The sequence below is a fragment of the Phoxinus phoxinus genome (assembly GCF_949152265.1).
Source record: "Phoxinus phoxinus genome assembly, chromosome: 25".
Taxonomy (NCBI): Eukaryota; Metazoa; Chordata; class Actinopteri; order Cypriniformes; family Leuciscidae; genus Phoxinus; species Phoxinus phoxinus.
Genome location: NC_136900.1, coordinates 5,993,939 through 6,014,022, shown reverse-complemented (window position 1 = coordinate 6,014,022; position 20,084 = coordinate 5,993,939). Strand labels below are relative to the sequence as shown.

The 20,084-nt window shown below is 39.9% G+C and overlaps 1 protein-coding gene across 3 annotated transcripts in view; it reads left to right on the top strand.

Moving 5' to 3' along the window:
* Positions 1–20,084, top strand: part of wwp2 (WW domain containing E3 ubiquitin protein ligase 2) — a 61,537-nt gene that overhangs the window by 9,059 nt on the left and 32,394 nt on the right. For all 3 annotated transcript variants that reach the window (XM_079603064.1, XM_079603065.1, XM_079603063.1), the window contains exon 6: positions 19,698–19,776. In XM_079603064.1, coding sequence (XP_079459190.1) covers positions 19,698–19,776 — 79 coding nt within the window. The remainder of the gene's footprint in view (positions 1–19,697; positions 19,777–20,084) is intronic.

Genomic DNA, 20,084 nt, shown 5'->3' with positions numbered 1-20,084 from the left:
CATATTAAACCAACATGAACACAAAGAGTGCATTTCTTCTCACACATATAGAAGGGGTGTAAAAATGTATCCGATAACAAAATTCAATGCATCGATTCCAGAATTGAATAATAGATTATGATAGCAATAATGTGTTACAGGCCGTCTCAGATTACACCGGTATTCTTACGACGGATGCAGAGCGTGCAAAATTGTGGAGACTAAGGGTGTGTTCTGTTCACACTTGACAATGGTTGGTGTGGTTGCTCTGTTAGTGCAGTTCATTTGAATAAGTGTGAACGCTACCATCCGAACCCTGGTGCAACAAGTACGTTTCAAGTACGGACAGAATGCACAAGCACACCTGTTTTTTCTCATCATAGTCGTGATGTTCATCTCAGTTCGGTTCAGGCGTCCTCTCTTCTCTCATATCTCTCCAGTCAAAAGCCTGAGGACGCAGATATGCCAGTGTTGTTCTGTCACGCAATGTTCTTTCATAATATTGTTTAATAAATAACATTTGAATGAAATGTTATATCCTTAATATTTCTGTTATGTGGTATTCATTCTATAAAACAAATCTGTACTCTCAGCACTCTTCTGCCTAAAAGCTCTCTTCTGCCACGACTATATTCACAATATAGTTTTCTGTCTCACATTGCTTAATTATACCATGGTCTGACTATATTATATATATATATATATATATATATATATATATATATATATATATATATATATATATATATATATATATATATATATATATATATATAATCAAATTTTGATCGGCTGGAAGGTGTGCTTTAAAACTGTTTAATGTACAAGTAGTTCCAGGCAATTTAATCACCATTCTATATTAATACACTGCTTTCATACATGGAAACATTCAGGACTCAGGAGCACAGAAAGTTATCAACTCTTTATCAAAAGCTTTGCTGCTGAATTGCTACATTATTTCTCAGCAACGAGGGAGTAACATCACTGCTTTTGAAGAAATTAAACTCGCAGCTTCATTGTTAGAAAGAGACTCTGTCATTCACACACACCTCTCATTTTGGTCTATCTCTCTTTCTCTCTTTAATCAATTAAAATAAATTCTATAATTCATATATTACTACTTTATCTCTGTTTAAAGTGGGCAGATTACTATAGGTCTACAGACCCGTTACCTGCAATTTTTTACCCTTCCTGTCAAACATTGCCACTGCAAACATCAATAACAGCTTTAACTTGTTAATGCCGGCAAATGACTGGTGTAAGCGGAATAATCCATGGCTAGCTGTGCATAAACGATATTAATGCACTTCGCGTTTGGTGGTTCTTTGCCTACACGTCATTCATTAAAATAATTTAATGCACAGCTAGTCTTGGATTATCCCTTACTTATATCACGTCTTAGAACGTGCGATTCTGATTGGCTCACAGATGTTTAGAGGTGTTGATTGTTTTTTCAATAACTGTGCAGCTAAAGTAGTTCCAACCATTACAGTTCCATATCACTTTGCCAAATTATTTGTTAAAGAACTACCACTGCAAAAGTCACAAACACAATATTATAAACAATAGGATAATTATCTGTCAAAGTATGTTGTCTTTCTCGTGCTCTCTCTCCCACTCACTCGCACACACAGACATTCACATGCACAGAAACTTCTCTTCAGCGCCTTTATCAGTCAAATGTTTTTTGCTACTGAAAAGCAAAAGACATTTCTTCGTAGTGAGGTGGTAGTGTTGATATTTTTTAAGTAGGCATTATTATAGGCATAGTAGTGCAATATTTTTCAGTAATTTAACAGGCTTTCGTTATATTCCTTGCGTAAACACAGTGTCCTCCACTAATATCGGTAACCCTTGGTAAATATGAGCAAAACAGGCTGTGGAAAATTCTTGGCTATTTATCCTCTTGGTTTTTCATTCAAAAAGTCACAAGAATTTAACCTTTAATTAAGAATATTTGTTTTCTTTTGATTTTACTTTATCATAAAACAAGTATTTTCTCAAATATTAAATAAATATTGGCATGCGTGTATTTACTCTGGGCAACCTGACTTTCTTGTGTGCATAAGTACAAATAATCCATGCCATTATTACAATCCATCCATATCCATGTCTCAAGCCATCCTCCTCCGTATTGTGTGTGATGCCAATAAAGATTGTCCACTTCCAGACTGATTCTTATCATCTCCAATTGATTTTAACGTCTTAATTATTGATAGTGGAACTGATAGTGGAAATGGGCATTTTCAACAATTGTTCCATTTTTTTTTTATAGCCCTTTACTGATTTGTTTCATTTCTGCACATTGTTACTGTATTCTTTGGACTTTTCTATTGTGATGGAAGAGGAAATTGGCCTGCATATTTATACCCCAGTTAAAAAACAGGAAGTCATGGCTGACCACTAAAGTTTTCCTAATCACTCAAGTAACCTCAATGTACAAAATTAATGGCAATGTGACCAGTTAGATTTTTTACTCATGACGCACATTTTTTTTCGGCGTGCATGTTAACCAATGAGTGGATTTACACCGGGAGCAGTGAAGCGGGGGTCTATTTTTACTGCGCTGCTCGCAAAATAAATATGATTTCACACAAAAAGTGCCAAAATGCACAGAAAAAGCATGTCTAGTGTGTTTTAACAAGAACTGGAGTATATCAGAAAAGAACCTCGCCATCTCAACAAACTTTCAAGACTATCAAGTTTATAAATGAACAACTTCTAAAAACAAATTTAGAGTTGTCTTTGTAAATAAATGCTCGCTTATGTATCCTTAGAGCCGCTGCTGTGACGCTGTACAAATGCTTACAGTGAATACACTCACGCGTCTGCAGCTGCAGTGATGGTGTAGTTCCGCTAACGGTGTAGTTCCGCTGACGGTGTAGTTCCGCTGACGGTGTAGTTCCGCTGACGGTGTAGTTCCGCTAACGGTGTAGTTCCGCTGACGGTGTAGGTGTAGTTCCGCTGACGGTGTAGTTCCGCTGACAGTGCAGTTCCGCTGACGGTGCAGTTCCGTTGACGGTGCAGTTCCGCTGACGGTGTATTTACGCTGACAGTGTAGTTCCGCTGACGGTGTAGTTCCGCTGACGGTGTAGTTCCGCTGACGGTGTATTTACGCTGTGACGGTGTAGTTCCGCTGACGGTGTAGTTCCGCTGACGGTGTAGGTGTAGTTGCGCTGACGGTGTAGTTGCGCTGACGGTGTAGTTGCGCTGACGGTGTAGGTGTAGTTGCGCTGACGGTGTAGTTGCGCTGACGGTGTAGTTGCGCTGACGTGAAGCTCAAGCTTGTGATGTGAAATGGCCGTAAGACTTTGGAGGGGTGCAAGTAATTGTGGCACAAATGGTTTGATTTATTGTACTTTAAAAAAAAAGTTTTACCTTCTGAATTTTGTGAATAATTTGAACAAAAGACCAAGAGCATAGACAGCAAAGACACTAACACCCAACAATGAGCTGCAAAATTATATGACCAATATTGATTAACTTATCAATTATTCTGATGAAATGATGAGCAAACAATTGTCAATTCTACCTTTAGGGCAGGTTTACTAAACAGGGTGAATAAGCAAGAGCCAGCAATCCCATAAAAACTCGGATGGGAGTGTGAAGTTCTGCAGGTGATCTACTGACAGAACAGCTAAAAAAAAAATCTGCGTTGAATTATGGTGCAAATAGCAGTCAATTGACTATCATGTGGGATGATTTATTTAAAGACTCTCCTCACATCAATTTTGCGTCTGAAAGGGTACTAAGGTCAACTGCAAAAATAACTTTGTCCATGCCTTTTCAGTGCTATTTGTTCACTTACTAGTTCACATACTAGGGTTTGCGCTGGTGCAATCTGTTAGTAAGTCTGGTGCCTAATATCCTATTTATACATTTTATTCATTATGGAATTTCAGTTCCGAATTCATATATTTGTGATTTTTTTATTTTATTCTTGAACATGATATGGAAGACAAGTCAACTTTATTTATATAGCGCTTTTTACAATACAGATTGTTTCAAAGCGGCTTTTCAGTGATGGCAGGAAAATAATCCAACTAAGTTTGTTTCGGCAGTACAGCAGATCTAGAAGAAAAAAGTGTCCAGTTTAAGTAAGTTCAGCGTTGATTCATTTCGGTTGTAAAAATCATTAGTTATTAATTTGGTTAATTTATCTATACAGCAGCTCTGGAGAAAACAGTGTTGTCATCATCCAGCTCAGTTCAGTTCTCATACAGCAGCATCAGTACAGTCAGATCAATAATATTGCTGAATATTAACCCTCTGAGGTCGGCAAACGCGCTGGCGCGTTTTGCTCGTTTTTTTTTTTACATAGCAGCAAAATAGACCTAAAATACTCTGTTAGTTTTGGTCATACAGACTTAAGAAATATGAAAAAATAAGCTGTTAAATGTCTACTTTTTTATGTGTCAACTTACAATCGAAATAAAACATTGTGCTTTTGTAAATTAAAGAAAATATACAGGGAGTGCTTTATGCCTCTCCGTCTCCGTGAACTTTTTTTCTGAAGCACGTCTCTAAACTCAAACAAAACTCAGCGAATACTATTCACTCAGATATGAGCTATATATCTCTATAATCATTTAAGTGTGTAGTTTTAAATTATCTAATTCAAAACTAAAAGAAATATTCTCTGTTTATGTAATCTATATAAAAAGAGAGAGAGATCAGCCGTTCTCATTATCGTTTTGCCAGCTCATTACTCCGCTAATGTGACACGCCCATGGTGAGCGCAAGCTATTCAAACGCAGATTATCTGGAGCAACACATGCAAACCAGTCAACGCCCACAACAGCTGGACAACACACTCGCTGTGAGGAATAATAATATCGTGATAATCCTGGAAATTTTACCTCAAACGTGCTGGAGTAGCCTAACCATGGATCCTGCTGATCAGTAAGTGCTTTGTTCTAATCGCGATATGAAATGGTGTCTGTAAACCGCAAAAGACTGCTTAAATTTGAATCGCGTTTCTGTGTTTGAATGAATGAACGGCACAGATGCATGCTGTTGTTTACTACAGCTCGCGTGTGTCTGTGTGTGAATGAATATCGCTTTTAGCAAACTATCTATATTGCCTACTGAGATGAGTAAAAATCAACTGAATACGTTGAAATAAAATGTCTTTGTATAAGCAACATATTAAACTGCAAATTAACATTTATGCCCTAGGCTAATATATATGAGCCTATAAAAGACGATAGCTTATGTTACAGACGAAATATGAAAGACAACATTTCGTTTTGGATAGATTATTGCCTTGATCGCGTCTCTCTGTTCGTCTTTTAAAATTAATGCGCTGTCGATTTCTTTTATAACAGACGCGATAGCAGAATCTAAACATCTCAATTCTCCAGCTGCAGTCATCTTTGTTGAAAACCAGTTCAACCCAACCGCTCTTTGATGACGTGGTGATTACGTAACCGCAGATCATCTGTCCATCATCGATTAAAGCCCGCCCTGGCAATTTGATTGGCTCGGCCTTCTGGGAGCCGAGCATAATTTCTCCTCAACGGATCGAGTCCAGACCGAACTTCCCGACCAAAAAATTTTGTGGGCGGGGTTCGGGCTGACATCCAGGCTACAGATTAGATAGTAGCAGTTGCAGTAAAAACCAACACACGCTCCTGCAGATGCTTTTTATGTGTGTATGAAGGGCTTTATTGTTGGTCTGAAGATTAAGAATCTGTTGCTTTTGATAGCGTTTCTTTTTTTCATTGATTCCTTCTGACATTCTCTTTCAGTTACTTGTTGTACATGTACAGACACACGCACGCACGCACGCACGCACGCACGCACGCACGCACGCACGCACGCACGCACACACAGACGCACACTTTTCACTATTTTAGTGAGGACATTGCATAGACTTCCATTGATTTTATATAAAGTCCTCCTTATTTATATAGCGCTTTATTCAATACAGATTGTTTCAAAGCTGTAATAACAGGAAAATTTTGCAAACAGAGTTAATTTAGGCTCTAAAAGAAAACAGTGTCAATGTTCAGCTGAAGTCAGTTCAGTGTTGATTCAGTTGTTATAAAATCTGTTATAAAAGATAATCAATTATTAAATTAGTTCATTTAATCTATAAAGCAGTTCTTCAGAGAACAGTGATGTTATCGTCCAGCTCAGTTCAGTTCTCATCTAAATGTCAGTGCAGTCAAATCAATAATATTGTTGAATATTAACGAACTAACGCTGTGTGATTATGATTCAGGCTGCATCACAAGTCAGAAATCATATTGTGTATGAGTAGTTTTCAAATATTTTTATCCAGTTCCTATCAGGTTAATGATGTTTTCTATGGCCTAAACCTATCCATACCAGAAACATGTGCAAAATAATAGGCAAGAGTTTTGCCAGATTTATAAGCCGTTTTAACTAGTGAGGACCAGTTTAATGTCTTTACTAACCACAATATATGTGAGGACATTTGGCTCTCACAAGTATAGCCAAACCTGTATACACACACACACTTATTCTTCGGTTGTCCATCGAAATCCGATGATGACGTCCACGCCTTTAACGGTGAGAACTTTGATGGCTGAACAGTCCTATCCTGGACCCACAAGCTCTATTGCAGGTGGGGCATATGTATGTGATGGTGGTGCTGGTAACAGTGGCAGCTATAGCTGTATTTCTCCTGGCTGATTGTCCTCTCCATCTCTCGCATACGAGCCCCATCTCTACACAGCTGTCGCCAGATGGTGCGGTCAGCAGCAACATCCTCCAGATCCTCAGGTCTGATCTTACACTTCCTCAAGGCGTTCTTCATATGATCCTTATAGCGATTCTTCTGCCCCCCAGCTGTGCGTCGACCATGATGTAACTGGCCATATAGTACTTGCATGCCCCAACCACTGTAGTTTGCGCTGAGTAATCATGGCCTCAATACTGCCCTGCAGTTGGTGTTTTTAAGTAATTCAATGTTACGCCAGGTGATTCCCAGAATGCGTTGAGGGCAGCTTATGTGGAAGTGCTCTAAGGACTTGATGTGACGGCTGTAAGTTATCCACGCTTCACAGCTATAGAGGAGGGTAGTGACACAGACCGCTTGGTATACGCCGACTTTTCTGGAGGGATGAAGGTTCTTATTATAAAAGACACCGAACACATCTACACCGAAGTCTCCCAAAGGCAGCTGATGCCTGTTTAATTTGGCTCTGGATTTCATTGTCGATGTCGCTATCCTCAAAGAGAAAACTCCCCAGATATTTGAAAGATGGCACTACTGACCACTGTTCATCTCCAACAGTGAAGGCTGGTAATGTGGGTGGGACATTGGTACTCCATTGGCAGACCACTTCTTTCTTGGTGGTGTTGACAGTCAGCCCCATCCTTCTGTACGCCCTCACTGCCACAGCAAGGACAGTTTGAAGATCCTCTGGAGTATGTGCCACAAAAGCACAGTCATCTGCATACTGCAGCTCCAGGACCTGCTCCAGGACCTACAGATTTTTGTGGTTGCGTGTAGCCTCCTAATATTGAAGAGGTTGCCATCTAATCTAAAGTCCACTGCAACACCACTGCTGTTTTCAATCTCGTTGTGGAGAAGCTTGAAGACACACAGGAGGAAGATGTTAAAGAGCGCTGGCGCTAGCACTCACCACTGCCTCACCCCTGTGCGTACAAAGAAGGGCTCGGACTCTTGTCCGCCTATACTCACCCGAGCAGTCATCCCAATTGGCGGAGGATGTTTAGGTATTGGGACAGCCAAACCTTAGGAGGACATCCCATAAGAGCTCTCTTTGCACAGTATTGAATGCTTTCGAGAGATCGACAAAACATAACCATAAACATGTCCTGATGTTGCTCCCAGCACTTTTCCTGAAGCTGCCGGGCTGTGAAGATCATGTCGATCGTGCTCCTGTTCTCTCTAAACCCACACTGTGATTCTAGCAGCATTGTCTCAGTGATGTTGTTAATAAGTCTCTGAAGCAGCACCTTGGCCATGACCTTACCACCAACGGAAAGGAGTGATATGCCCCTACTATTGCTGCAGTCGGCCTTGTCACCCTTGTTCTTATAGATGACTACAATGTTTGCATCTCTCCATTGCTGTGGGATATTCTCATCAGTCCAGGCATTGGTGATGTACTGGTAGAGGGTGCACATACATATGTACCCTCTCTCCTTCAGTAGCTCAGCGGGGATGTTATTAGTGCCAGGGGACTTGTTCTTAAGGGAACGGACAGATGATAGAACCTCCTGGAAGGTTGGTGGTAGACTGAGATCGTGGATGGGAGGAAGTTCAGGCAATTCGTCCAGGATGGTGGGGACTGGATCAGAGTCTTGATTAAGCAGGCTGTCAAAATGCCCACCAGGTCAGCCCACCTCAATAGGATACCATTATGGTCCTTCAGAAGTATTTGACCATCAGACGCACACACACACACACACACACTTAATAAAATGACAGTTTGGCTTATATTATTAGTCTTTTCACAACCAAAACCACAACTGGCTTTGTGATCTGATCTGATCTGATCTCAAATCCTTGTTTTAGCCACGCACAGTTTAACGATCTGGAGTGTGTTCTTTCAGTGTGCAAGTTTCTGTTTAACCTTCAGCAGTGGATAAAGGTTGGAGTGTGTGTAGGTCTGTTAGGGTCCTCTGTTCACTCTGAAGTGGCTCTTGTTGGTTTAAAGTTTTCCCTCATTTCCCCTGGCGTTTTTTTTCTGAAACGCATGTACTACATAAACAGGTCTTTGTGTACAGGCCTGGGGAAAGCCAGAAAGTCTCTCTCACTTACACACACACATTCAGTAAACAGAAACTTGTTCTTAAACTTTCTTACAGTAACTTTTTATTTTTCTACTAAAAGCTTTAATGTCACTCCTTTTAAGTTTTACATTTTGCAACTGTAAGGCTTCATTAACACACACCTTCATGTGAAACTACTTAAAAACAGAAGGATAAAACACACTAGCATAAGCAGTGTCATAATACAGACTTTTTTTTTAATTTAATTTCAGATGCATGTCATTATTAAATGAATAGTTATTTCCAAAATTAAATTTTTGCTCTTAAGGGGTTTTCCAAACTATGATTATTTTTGTTCTGTGGGAAAAAAAAGAGTGAAATATATTGCAATGTTCACTCTGTTATTTTCCATACAGTGAATTAAAACATTGTGTAAGGAACAGAACAATTAATTAATTCATTATTTACTGATGATAATCTCTCTCAAATCTCATTCAAGTTTGTGTTTATAAATGTGACTCATCCAGATTGAGTCAAACAGACTGAATACATGCTGTATGACTTGGGAAGCAGAAATATATCAGACAGGTCATATGGATTGCTTGAATTCTTTTATGGTCTGTTTTGGGGGATCATTTTTGTAAGAAATTAAGTCATACATTTGGAACAAATTACACACATGAAGGTGAACTGTCTTAAATGTTGGAGATCTTAGAGGTTATTGACTAATGTATGTAAAAACGACTAAAAACAGATTTGAGACAATGACATATGACAGACTTCTTTAGAATGCATGGATTTTTCACAATCCATGGAATGCAGAACACAGGATATAAAGTCAAGTCAACTTTATTTACATTGGACTTTATACAATACAGATTGTTTCAAAGCACCTTTACAGTGATAACAGGAAATGAATGCAACAAAGATTGTTTTGCCTGTACAGCAGCTCTAGAAGAAAGTCATTGTTCAGTTCAAATAGGTTCAACGTTGATTCATTTCCGTTGTGAAAATCATTAGTTATGCGGAGAAAACAGTGATGTCATGGTCCAGCTCAGTTCAGTTCTCATACAATGTTGTCAAATCAGGCAGATAAAAATATTAAGAATAATATGTATCCTCAACTAAGCAAGCCAGAGGTGACAGAGTGGAGAAAAAACCCCTGGTATAAACGAGGCTCAGTCGGGGGGCCAGTTCTTCTCTGGCCAACAAACGAACAGTGTATGATTATGATTCATGCAACATTATAGGTCAGATTGTGAATCCGAATATTCAAAATATTTAATCTAGTTCCATCTGGTTGAAGATCGGATTCATCACATCGGTACGGAGACAGGTTTTTTGATACAATCTCTGCTGACACTTCAGGGCTGTGTCTACACACAGATCCTCCATCTGATCTTGATACGGCTTGGATCTGGTTGACGACGATAAACCTCGGGATAAACAGAGAGACTAATATTAGCAAAGATGCCATTCTTATTATGATGTAACGAGTACATCAGGTTTTATAGGAAGTGTTCCTGGTTCTGGCTGACTTAATTTATGCAGGCTTTGAGGTCATGAACACATGAACTAGCTTTTCCGCATTTGTCAGAGCATATGTCGTAGTTTAGATATATTTTTAAGATGGAAGAATGCGGTTTTACAGATACTAGAAATGTGGCTTCCAAATGAAAGATTGGTATCAAAGAGCACACCCAGGTTCATGACTGACGAAGAAGATTTGACAGAGCAGCCATGAAGTGTTAGACAGTATTGTAGGTTATTACGTACGGAGGTTTTTGGTCCAATGATTAGAATCTCTGTTTTTTCAGAAATAAGTAGTAGGAAATTACTAGTCATCCAATTTTTTTACATCACATGCATTACATGCATTCTGTTAATTTTGTGAATTGATAAGTTTCGTCGGGGCATGGAGAAATATAAAGCTGATTATCATCAGCGTAACAGTGAAAACAAACGCCATGCTTCCTAATGATATCTCCCAAGGGTAGCATGTACAGGGTGAAAAGCAACGGCCCTAGTACTGAGCCTTGAGGTACTCCATACTGAACTTGTGATCGATATGACACCTCTTCATTTACTGCGACAAACTAATAACGGTCATATAAGTATGATTTGAACCATGGCAATGCAATTCCACTATTGCCAAAATAATTTTCGAGTCTATCCAAAAGAATGTTGTGGTCGAAAGTTTCAAATGTAGCACTAAGATCCAGTAACACTAATAAAGAGATACAACCATGATCGAATGATAAGAGCAGATCATTTGTAACTCTAATGAGAGCTGTCTAAGTACTATGATACGGTCCAAATCTTGACTGGAAAGCCTTGCAGATAAGATTTCTTTCTAAAAAGGAAAATAGTTGAGGATACTGCCTTTTCTAGTATTTTTGACAGAAAAGGTAGATTTGAGATCAGCCTGTAATTTACTAATTCTGTAGGACCAAGTTGCAGTTTTTTAATAAGATGTTTAATAATAGCAGACTTAAAAGTTTTCGGTACGTATCCTGATGACAAAAGAGGCTTTCGCACCTGAGGAACCTTTTCCTAATTCTTGGCGGAAGTACCCGGATTTTGGCGTGTTCGCACCGATTGAACTAGGAACAGTTTTAGTTTTAGGAACTCCTTTTGGAGGAACTAATTTATAGATTGACGTCTTCACATTTAGGCTAAGGAGAAAATCCAACACAACTTTGAGGGGACCAAGCCAAACAAACATGATTATATATTTCTACTCCGCTAGCAACAGTGGACATCAACAATGTGGCATACGTTAATACTTTTTTATACACTGTCTAGTTTCTATGTATAAAAGTTCTATCTAATAACGTATTAGACAGGACTGTTAGACAGATCGTAAACTAATGAACACGGAAAATGCGAGCACTGTGTTCTGGTGTTCTAAGCGCCGTCAAAATAAAGGTCAGCTGCGCCGTCAAAATAAAAGTCACAACAACAAGCGCGGTTTACGTCACTTAAGAGTTCCTTATGGCAGTGCGAATGCAACCAGGAAAATGTTTCCAGGGGAACCAATAGGCCTTAGTTCTCAGGGAACCACACTGATGGTTAGTTCCTAAAAAGTTCCCAGAACTACCTGGTGCAAAAGCCCCTAAAGATGAATGAATTATATTAAGAACAGGGTCTATGTCTTCTGGAAGCTTCTCTTACAGTAGCTTAGTCAGTATAGGGTCTTACATGTTGTTGATTTAGATGATTTACAAGTGTAGCAAATTATTTATTTATTGCACAAGTCATACAGACATAAATGTTTAATCATTCATTCATTACGTGCATGACGTGCATGAACGAACAAATATATTACAATCAAGTATCGTTTATCAACTCTTCAAAAAGGATATTTTCAGTGGCCACAGAAAAATAACTTTCTTAGCATGTAGCTGTGATCATAACTATTAAATCGACATTGATTTATAAGCAGAGCAGAATCAACTCGCATGAATGTGCACAAATGTTTTAACTAAATGACAAACACATAACTAATCTAAAAAAACACATACACAGACACAATCAACACATACATACAAAAACTGAAACAGAACAGAGGAATGAAGTCATTTAACCTCTTGGAAGAACAATCAGTTCCTTACTTCAAAACTCCTTTGTTAACAAAGGGGCTCACAACTTTAGCTAAACAGCGATTTAGTATATCTCAATGGGGAAACCCAAACATCACGGAGTCTGCCTGGGTGAGGGGTTGCGAAGATTAAGTGGAACAATGGTGTGTTTGATTGGTCTAGTTGTTGTTGTCCGTCCTGTAGACAACGGCAAGCGATGATGAAGATGCAGGAAGATCAGACACACACCTGGCACACAGGGCTGGAGGTTGTGGTGGTTTCACTGGCCTTTGGTGTAGCCAGTAGCAAGGTTTAGGTCTCTGAGCTTGCTGTTAAGCAGCAGGTGTTTTGAGAGAGTCATGGTCATCCTGATGTCAGTTGGTGTGGGCAGGTGGTTGTTTGTGGTTGCAGGTAATGGGAGTTGTGTAGTGTGAGGAGAGTTTCAGACAGACCTAGTGCTGATGGCTGAAGGGTAGCAAGTGTTCCTTTGCTCTTGCGGCGTCGCTGACTTGAGCTGGTCTGAGTGGTGTTACGGTCAGAAGCGTGTGCTTTCCAGTACTCCTCAGATGAGTACTGTTAAAGGAGCTCTCTTACTAGTGTTAGAAGCTCCTGTAGGTCCGATGCAGGTGTGTCCAGTCGTCCTTGTGCAGCCTCTGAATGGCCACTTTATGAAAGGGCATAGAGGAGAATGTTATTGCTGCCTACAGTTGGAGATTGTGTGGTGTCTGCAGGATCAGGATGCTCCCATCCATGGCTCCTCCCAGTGGTAGGTCTGGTACCTGGGTCTGTTGCCATGGTGACCTTTCTGTCCTCGGCTGGCTTGGAGTCTTTTGGAGAAGCGTTTTGCATTTTATCAATGCTGTGTGCCTTCTGGTGCCAGTTCTGGAGTTTTGATTTTCACAGTTGCTGGTGTGTTACTAACCCTTTTTTAGAATGGCCTTGTGTTTGTTAAAGGCCAAGTTCTGTGTCAGGTCAAGCAGTTGTTGAATAGGCATTGTGTGGGGGCAGGCCGTAATGCCTAAATGATGACTTACAATCTGATGGAGGTTTCGGACGAAAAGACTCTTTATGCTGATGTCCTCCTCCATCCCAGGTTCGCTGTGAGCTCGGAAGAAAGCTTGTCTGTGGTAGTAAACAGAGTTTCATGTCTGCCCTGTTTGGTGTCTAAGGCAGATCAGCCTGCTTTCAGACTCTGGGTCTGAGAATTCCTCTATGATGGCTTGTTTCAGCTGCTGGTAGTCGGATTGGATGTTTACTGGCTGGCGTGCCAGAATGCGTCACAACTCTGGGCTGAATATCATTCAGAGCAGATAGTCTATCTTGGTGGTTCTCACTCGTCAAAGACTGCAGGTGAAAGTCAATGTCTCGTAAGTTGTCACGGATGTCGTGGTCTCCTGCAAGCTCTGGTGTGAATGCAGGGATGTGTCTGCCCATTCGCATGATGTCTTTGAGTGTCACTTCATGTGCCGTTTCAGGGTTTGTCTGAATTAATCCTGTTTATCCTTCTGCGGCTGCCGAGGCTTTCAGGAAACTGGCTGGTGAAGTGTTAAATGGAGGACTTTGGATCCTCCTCCCTTTGTGTCTGTGTACAGGGCTGGGGGAGTTTGCGCTGCTGATGTGAAATTCAGCAGGGTACCTCTTTCTTGTGTCTGCACACAGATTGCCTTTAAGGGCCTTAGCTTTGGCGTCTCTCTCTTTAAGTTCCACATTGGCTGTTTGTTGCGTCTTTGTGTGAAACAGTTCTCTTTCAAGGTCTTGTTTGGTGGCGTTATCCATCTGCTCTCGGTGCCCAACAGCTGTCAGAGCCTCCTGAACACCAGTGATCTTCTCCGGTTGCTCCATTCTGTCAGCGTCCTTGCGCATGTCCAGTGCCTTCTCTCGCTGATTGATGATGCTGGTCAGCTCTTTGTGGCTCATGCTGGGTGTCGGGTGTCCACTTGTGTTGCAGTCTCGCTGTTTCTTTCTCTGCCGTTGCAGGTCGTTAGCTGCTTCAGGCTTAAGGATGTCCATCACACTGCTCTGCCGGGTCTCCAGGGGGTCCTGGTGGGGGGCAGGGCTGGATGTCTGAGGCATACTGGCATACTTGTGGGAACACAGGAAAGAGATGGCAAAGGCAAATGCAAGTTTGTACAGAGGTGGTAAGCTAGCTGTGTGGGGGAACGGCTATGTGGGCTGTGTTAGTAAGGCAGGGTGCTAAGATTTTGTGTTGGCCAACACAAATAAAGATTTTGAGTATCTTTGTTGATGGGGCTGTAAGCAGTCAGCTAATGACTGGGGCTTTATGTGTAGTCAAACTATAACTCAAAACTGATGGTTCTTCTCGAGTTTAGACAATTCTTTCTCTCCTATAACAATGAATGAATGGAATTTTCTTCAGGAACACTACAATGGACTGTCTGATGCTATACTGTACTAGAGTGTGGCATGATTATAATTTTCTCTATAATATTATCAATCTTGCAAGTAAGAAATTCATTACTGCTGTGCTGTTTGGAAATGTCTGAAGTTGAAGCTTCAACTTCAACAGATCTAGGGTCGTATTTGTTTTCTTCTAAGAGGGACTTACAGTTTGTAAGTCCTTTCTGTATGCAATAGTGCTGTCTTTCCACAAAATGCGAAAAACCTAAAAAAAAAAAAAACTGTTTGTTTTCAATGCCATCAACATCAATTCCATGTGACAATATTAGATCTAAAGTATGATTACGACAATGACTGGGGCCTGACAAGGGTCCTAATTCCAATATAGTTGAGATTGTCTATAAATGCCAATCCCAATGCATCTTTTTCATTATCTACATGGATATTAAAATCACCAACAATTAGGACTTCATCTGCAGCCAGTACTAACTCTGATAGAAAAACAGCAAATTCTTTAATAAAGTCTGCATGGCGCCCTTGTGGCCTGTATACAGTAGCCAGCACAAATATCAAACAGGATTTATCACTTACACTAGATAGCGTTATATAAAGCACCATTACTTCAAAATAATTTTGTTTGAAACCAGACTTCTGAGGAATACTGAAGATATTGCTATAAATTACAGCAACACCTCCCCCTTTGCCTTTCAGGCAAGGCTCTAGGGGTGTAACGGTACATGTATTCGTACCGGACCATTTCGGTACAGGACTTTCGGTACGGTTCACATGTGCACCGAATGCAATCTTTCACGTAAATTAGGCTAGTTTTGTGTGCGGAACATGCGTCAATTCCGAGTTTCCACACGAACATATTAAGTGTCGGAAGTCTCCGCGTTGCACTGATTAAATCTGATTAATCGCTTTTGTGATTCAAATACATGTAAAATATTACCATAACATCTGTCTTCCTGTGTGCGGAAATTTGTTTATGTTGCTGTGACAACGAAACGCGTGCATGCGCGCCTGTGTTAAGAGCGCTTGTTGCTCCATGCGCGCTGATGTGCTCATCTGTTGGCATTTCCAAATGCCTTTCAGTTGCTTAATAAAAGCGGGCTTTCCACACAAACAAACGTACATGTCATTAGTGTGAGAAAAAAAATGGGATTTTAACTCTCGGGTCGGGCTCGGACATAAATATCTTTATGCCTGTCGGGCTTGGGTCGGGTTCGGTTACTGCTGTCTAAAATCTACTGCCTAAAATTCGGCCCGATCACCACATACACAGCTTTAGCCCAGCCTCTCGCTAGTGAGCGTCATGGCCAGTATTGGTTTGAGAGTATTTTATTTAGCGGAGAACTTTGCAGCAGTATTTTATTTCTTATTCTTTTTTTATTTTATATATTTTTTATTAATTATATTTTATTAAAAAGTGTGTTTAAAAAAGTGTAAACAAATTGTTAAAAAAAGTTTATAGTAAACAACCAGCAGTTAAATTTTTTGCATTTCTTTCCCTTACTGTACCGAAAATGAACCGAACCGTGACTTTAAAACCGAGGTACGTACCGAACCGTGATTTTTGCGTACCGTTACACCCCTACAAGGCTCATGTCTATAACCGTGATCTTGGGGGGTGGACTCATTTAAAGTAACGTAATTGTCTGGTTTTAGCTAGGTTATGATCTGTAATTTATATCATTTACAATAAGTGCATTTGAAGAAAGGGATTGAATATTCAGAAACCCAAGCTTTATAATTTGTTCATCTGTAGTCTATCTTTTTTTTATTTGTTGAACATTAATTCAATTGTTTCTCTTAAATGGGTATGGGAGTTTTTTGTATATACTATTTCAGCGAGCAGACACAGTCTCTATGTCTGACTCTTTATCTGACTTCTGTGACGTGAGACCGCTAGCAGACAGTCAGTTTAGCCAGTCTCTCTGCTTCCTGACCTGCGCCCCAGTTAGTCAAAGTTTAACTCCAAGACTATGTGTCATATTAGTAGAGAGAAGAGCGGCACCACCCCAGGAGGGATAAATACCATCTCTTTTCAACAGGTCAGGTTTGCCCCAAAAACTTTTCCAATTTTCTATTACCTTATATTATTCTACACCTTAGACCGCCAGCCATTGAATGACGACAGTCTGCTAAAAATCTCATCACTCAGGGAGGGGGCTTGCGTTAAAATTAAAATTAATGTTTAAAACTTTAATGTTAATTTTAGTGATTTCCCACTGGTGAAGTTGAACATCATTAGTGCAGACGTGAATACTAATATTAGAGTATTTACAATTTGCATTAGCCAGCATGTTCAAATGTGCTTTAAAGGGCACCTATTATGCAAAATTCACTTTTACATGGTGTTTGAACATAAATGTGTGCTGCCATTGTGTGTACCACGTTTTCAGATTCGGGGCAATGTGACATACTTTTGCACAAGCCCCTCCCACAACTGTTGACTGACACTGCCGTTTTAGCATAGACCCGCCCTGAGTGAGCGATTGAAGTGTTTTGTTATAAGATGTAAGAATGAACATTGCAGTCTTCAATTACCATCGTTGTTATTTGAGGTTGCATCTGTACCAACTGTTCGTGATCCTGCTTACAGTCTCCGGATCGATAGACCTAACGTTACTTATCATGGCAGTAATGGAACGGAGAGAGCGCACTTTATTACAGTTCATCTGAGTCGTTTTACGGATATAAAGTTTACCAGTTTATTAAGCACTCCCTGAAAAACTGTATATATTTGTTTACTGTTAGTTGAAACGAGTGTTTCTCTTTAATTCACGGTGTATGTTGACAATGAAAGCGAGAGAGAGAGTTTATGGATAAGATTTTAATGCACACTTCTTATACTGCGTTTATTCAGCTCTAACAGTGATTTTCTGAAATAAAACTGACACTTCATCTTTTGTGTGATGTACAATAAACTTCATAAAACTCATCAGTAATTTTTTGGCCCTCATTCGGACGTGGTCCTCTACAACAGGCTTGTACTAATAGTGGATATTGCCTAAGCAAGATGAATAATAAGTTACAACCGTAATTGAACTAAACTATAACTTTTCTATCTCTGTGGGCATTATTGTCCGACTCCGGGTCGAAATGAACTGATACTGAGAGTTTCTGTTTTGATATTATCATTCCATGAGGCTCCGCCCTCTCATTTGCATTTAATGAATGAATGAGGCATTTATATAGCGCTTTCATATGTATACTGTACAACCAAAGCGCTTTACAATCATATCAGGGGATCTCTCCTCAACCACCACCAGTGTGCAGCATCCACTTGGATCCACTTGGATTTAAAGGGATACACTCTAAAACGGTGCATTTTTAAACGTGACAAAAAAGTGACAATTTAAACATGCTGTAAAAAATTATCTCTTGGGTATTTTGAGCTAAACCTTTACATACACTCTGGGGACATCAGAGACTTATTTTACATCTTGTGAAAAGGGGCATAAAGGTGCCCTTTAATGTCTGGAGCTCTGCCTCCCGGCAAACATGTGATTGTGGTGGTTGGTGTCTCTATTTTTACGTTCCGTGTAATAAAATCGCCAATAACTCCGGCACTTTCAACAGGATTCTCAGTGGTTGCGTCACTGAGTTGAGAGAGCCTGTTTGACATTCTAATCGGAACAGAACAGCTGTGTTTTGTACCGCGACTATGCCGTTGCTAAACTAGTCACATCCAAAGCAGTATCTAAAGCCCTTGCATTCTTACTAGATTTGGCAAAGGCTGTGATTATTTTAATGCGCAGCTTGTCAGTGCAGCACGGCTCTGTGATCAGTAGTAAATGCTGCTCCGTTTGAAAGCCAGAGGGCGGTCTCGCGCAGACACCCCAAATATGCCTCGCAGAAGTAGATACCGCATTTCCTTCCAGGAAATCCCTACTGGCATCATACTATCGCTTTAGCTGAATAAACAGAAGATTGCAACGCTTTGATTTAATAAATGTTGTCCTTTGTTGGACGAGGTTCATAAATGCTTCTCATGTTTGGAAAGATCTTTGACGTGTGTTGCTTTTTCAAAAGCACGATATAAACAGCATTTACTACTGATGACAGAGGCGTACGTCATTAACAAGCATAAAAAATAATCGCAATAAGCCAAATTGGTTTAAGCGCGATTTCATGTTAATTGTGATTAATCGTGCAACCCTAATTCTTCCCATCCTCGATTAAAGTTTGGATGTGTGTCTGTAGTTCTGAAATCTTCTCTGTCAGCCTGTCTATTTCACTGCAGTTATGACATGTGAAACCCTCGTCACTGACAGAGAAGGCTATGCTAAACATGTGACATGAAGTGCAAGTGACAATAACAGGAGAAGAGGACATGACTCACCGTGCTTGTCGACTGATCTAACTCAACACAGCTGTTTGATGGACTAAAATGTGCAAACGCGCGAGAGAGAGAAAAAGACTAAGCACGGATGGCAGGTAACAGGCTAGCGAAATATTAACGTGTTGTGCTAGCGATTTAGATTAAAGCTAGCGATGTCAGATTAATCTGACAGACAATATTAGATAATATCAGATTTATTGTTATTTTTAAGTTATATTAGGCAATATAAACAGCAAGGAAAGATAGAAAATAGTGATTAAAAACAAAGCGACAAACACAATCCACTGTGGCAGACAGGAACCGCTGTGCAACAGTGAAAACGGGCTGTCTCAAACAAAATATGTCTCTAGTATAGTGTATAACTCTCTCAATATTTTCTATTGTACAGTACTTATCACTCAACATGCAGCACATTTTTAAGCAGATCACTAATATTAGTGGAAGTGCTATACTATGACTTGCACTTTTCAAGTTGTGCTTTTGTGTCTTTTTTACCCTTTTTAAACATTAATTTCCTAAGTAATGGAAAGTAAGTGGTTTTAAACGCATAGAATGTATGTTTTTAGTGATTTTTACCCTTGTAACACATGGCCTCTCATGGATTATTATTTTAATGAGATAAACACTAAGTAGGAATGACAAACCTCTCCGCATGATGTATGATCAGTTGTCCTAATGCACTGGTTTATGATGGTTTTGTGTGTTTTTCTTCTGTGCAGAGGTAGTTCACTCGAGCAGGTCTAATCTGCACAGAGCTCATAGTGAGGAGACCCCCAGTTCCAGCAGCCCCCGTGGACGGTCAGCACTTCTCTTTTTTTATTTGACCATTGTTTATGTCTGCCTATTTTTTTTGTGTGTTTTATACTTTTGTTTCATGTCTTCTGCTGTTTCTCTTTCTCATGTACTAGTCAACACATGCTTGCGTTTTATGCATAACATCCTAAATGGTCTGAAGAATTACAAGTTTGTTATGGGTTAGTGGTATGACCACATTTTATCATGGCAATGATCTGTATATAACAATATAGTTTTGCTGGAAATTATTCTGTTTACATATTACATAACTATAATTATATGTACATATTTAAGTGATCTAGTGAATTAAA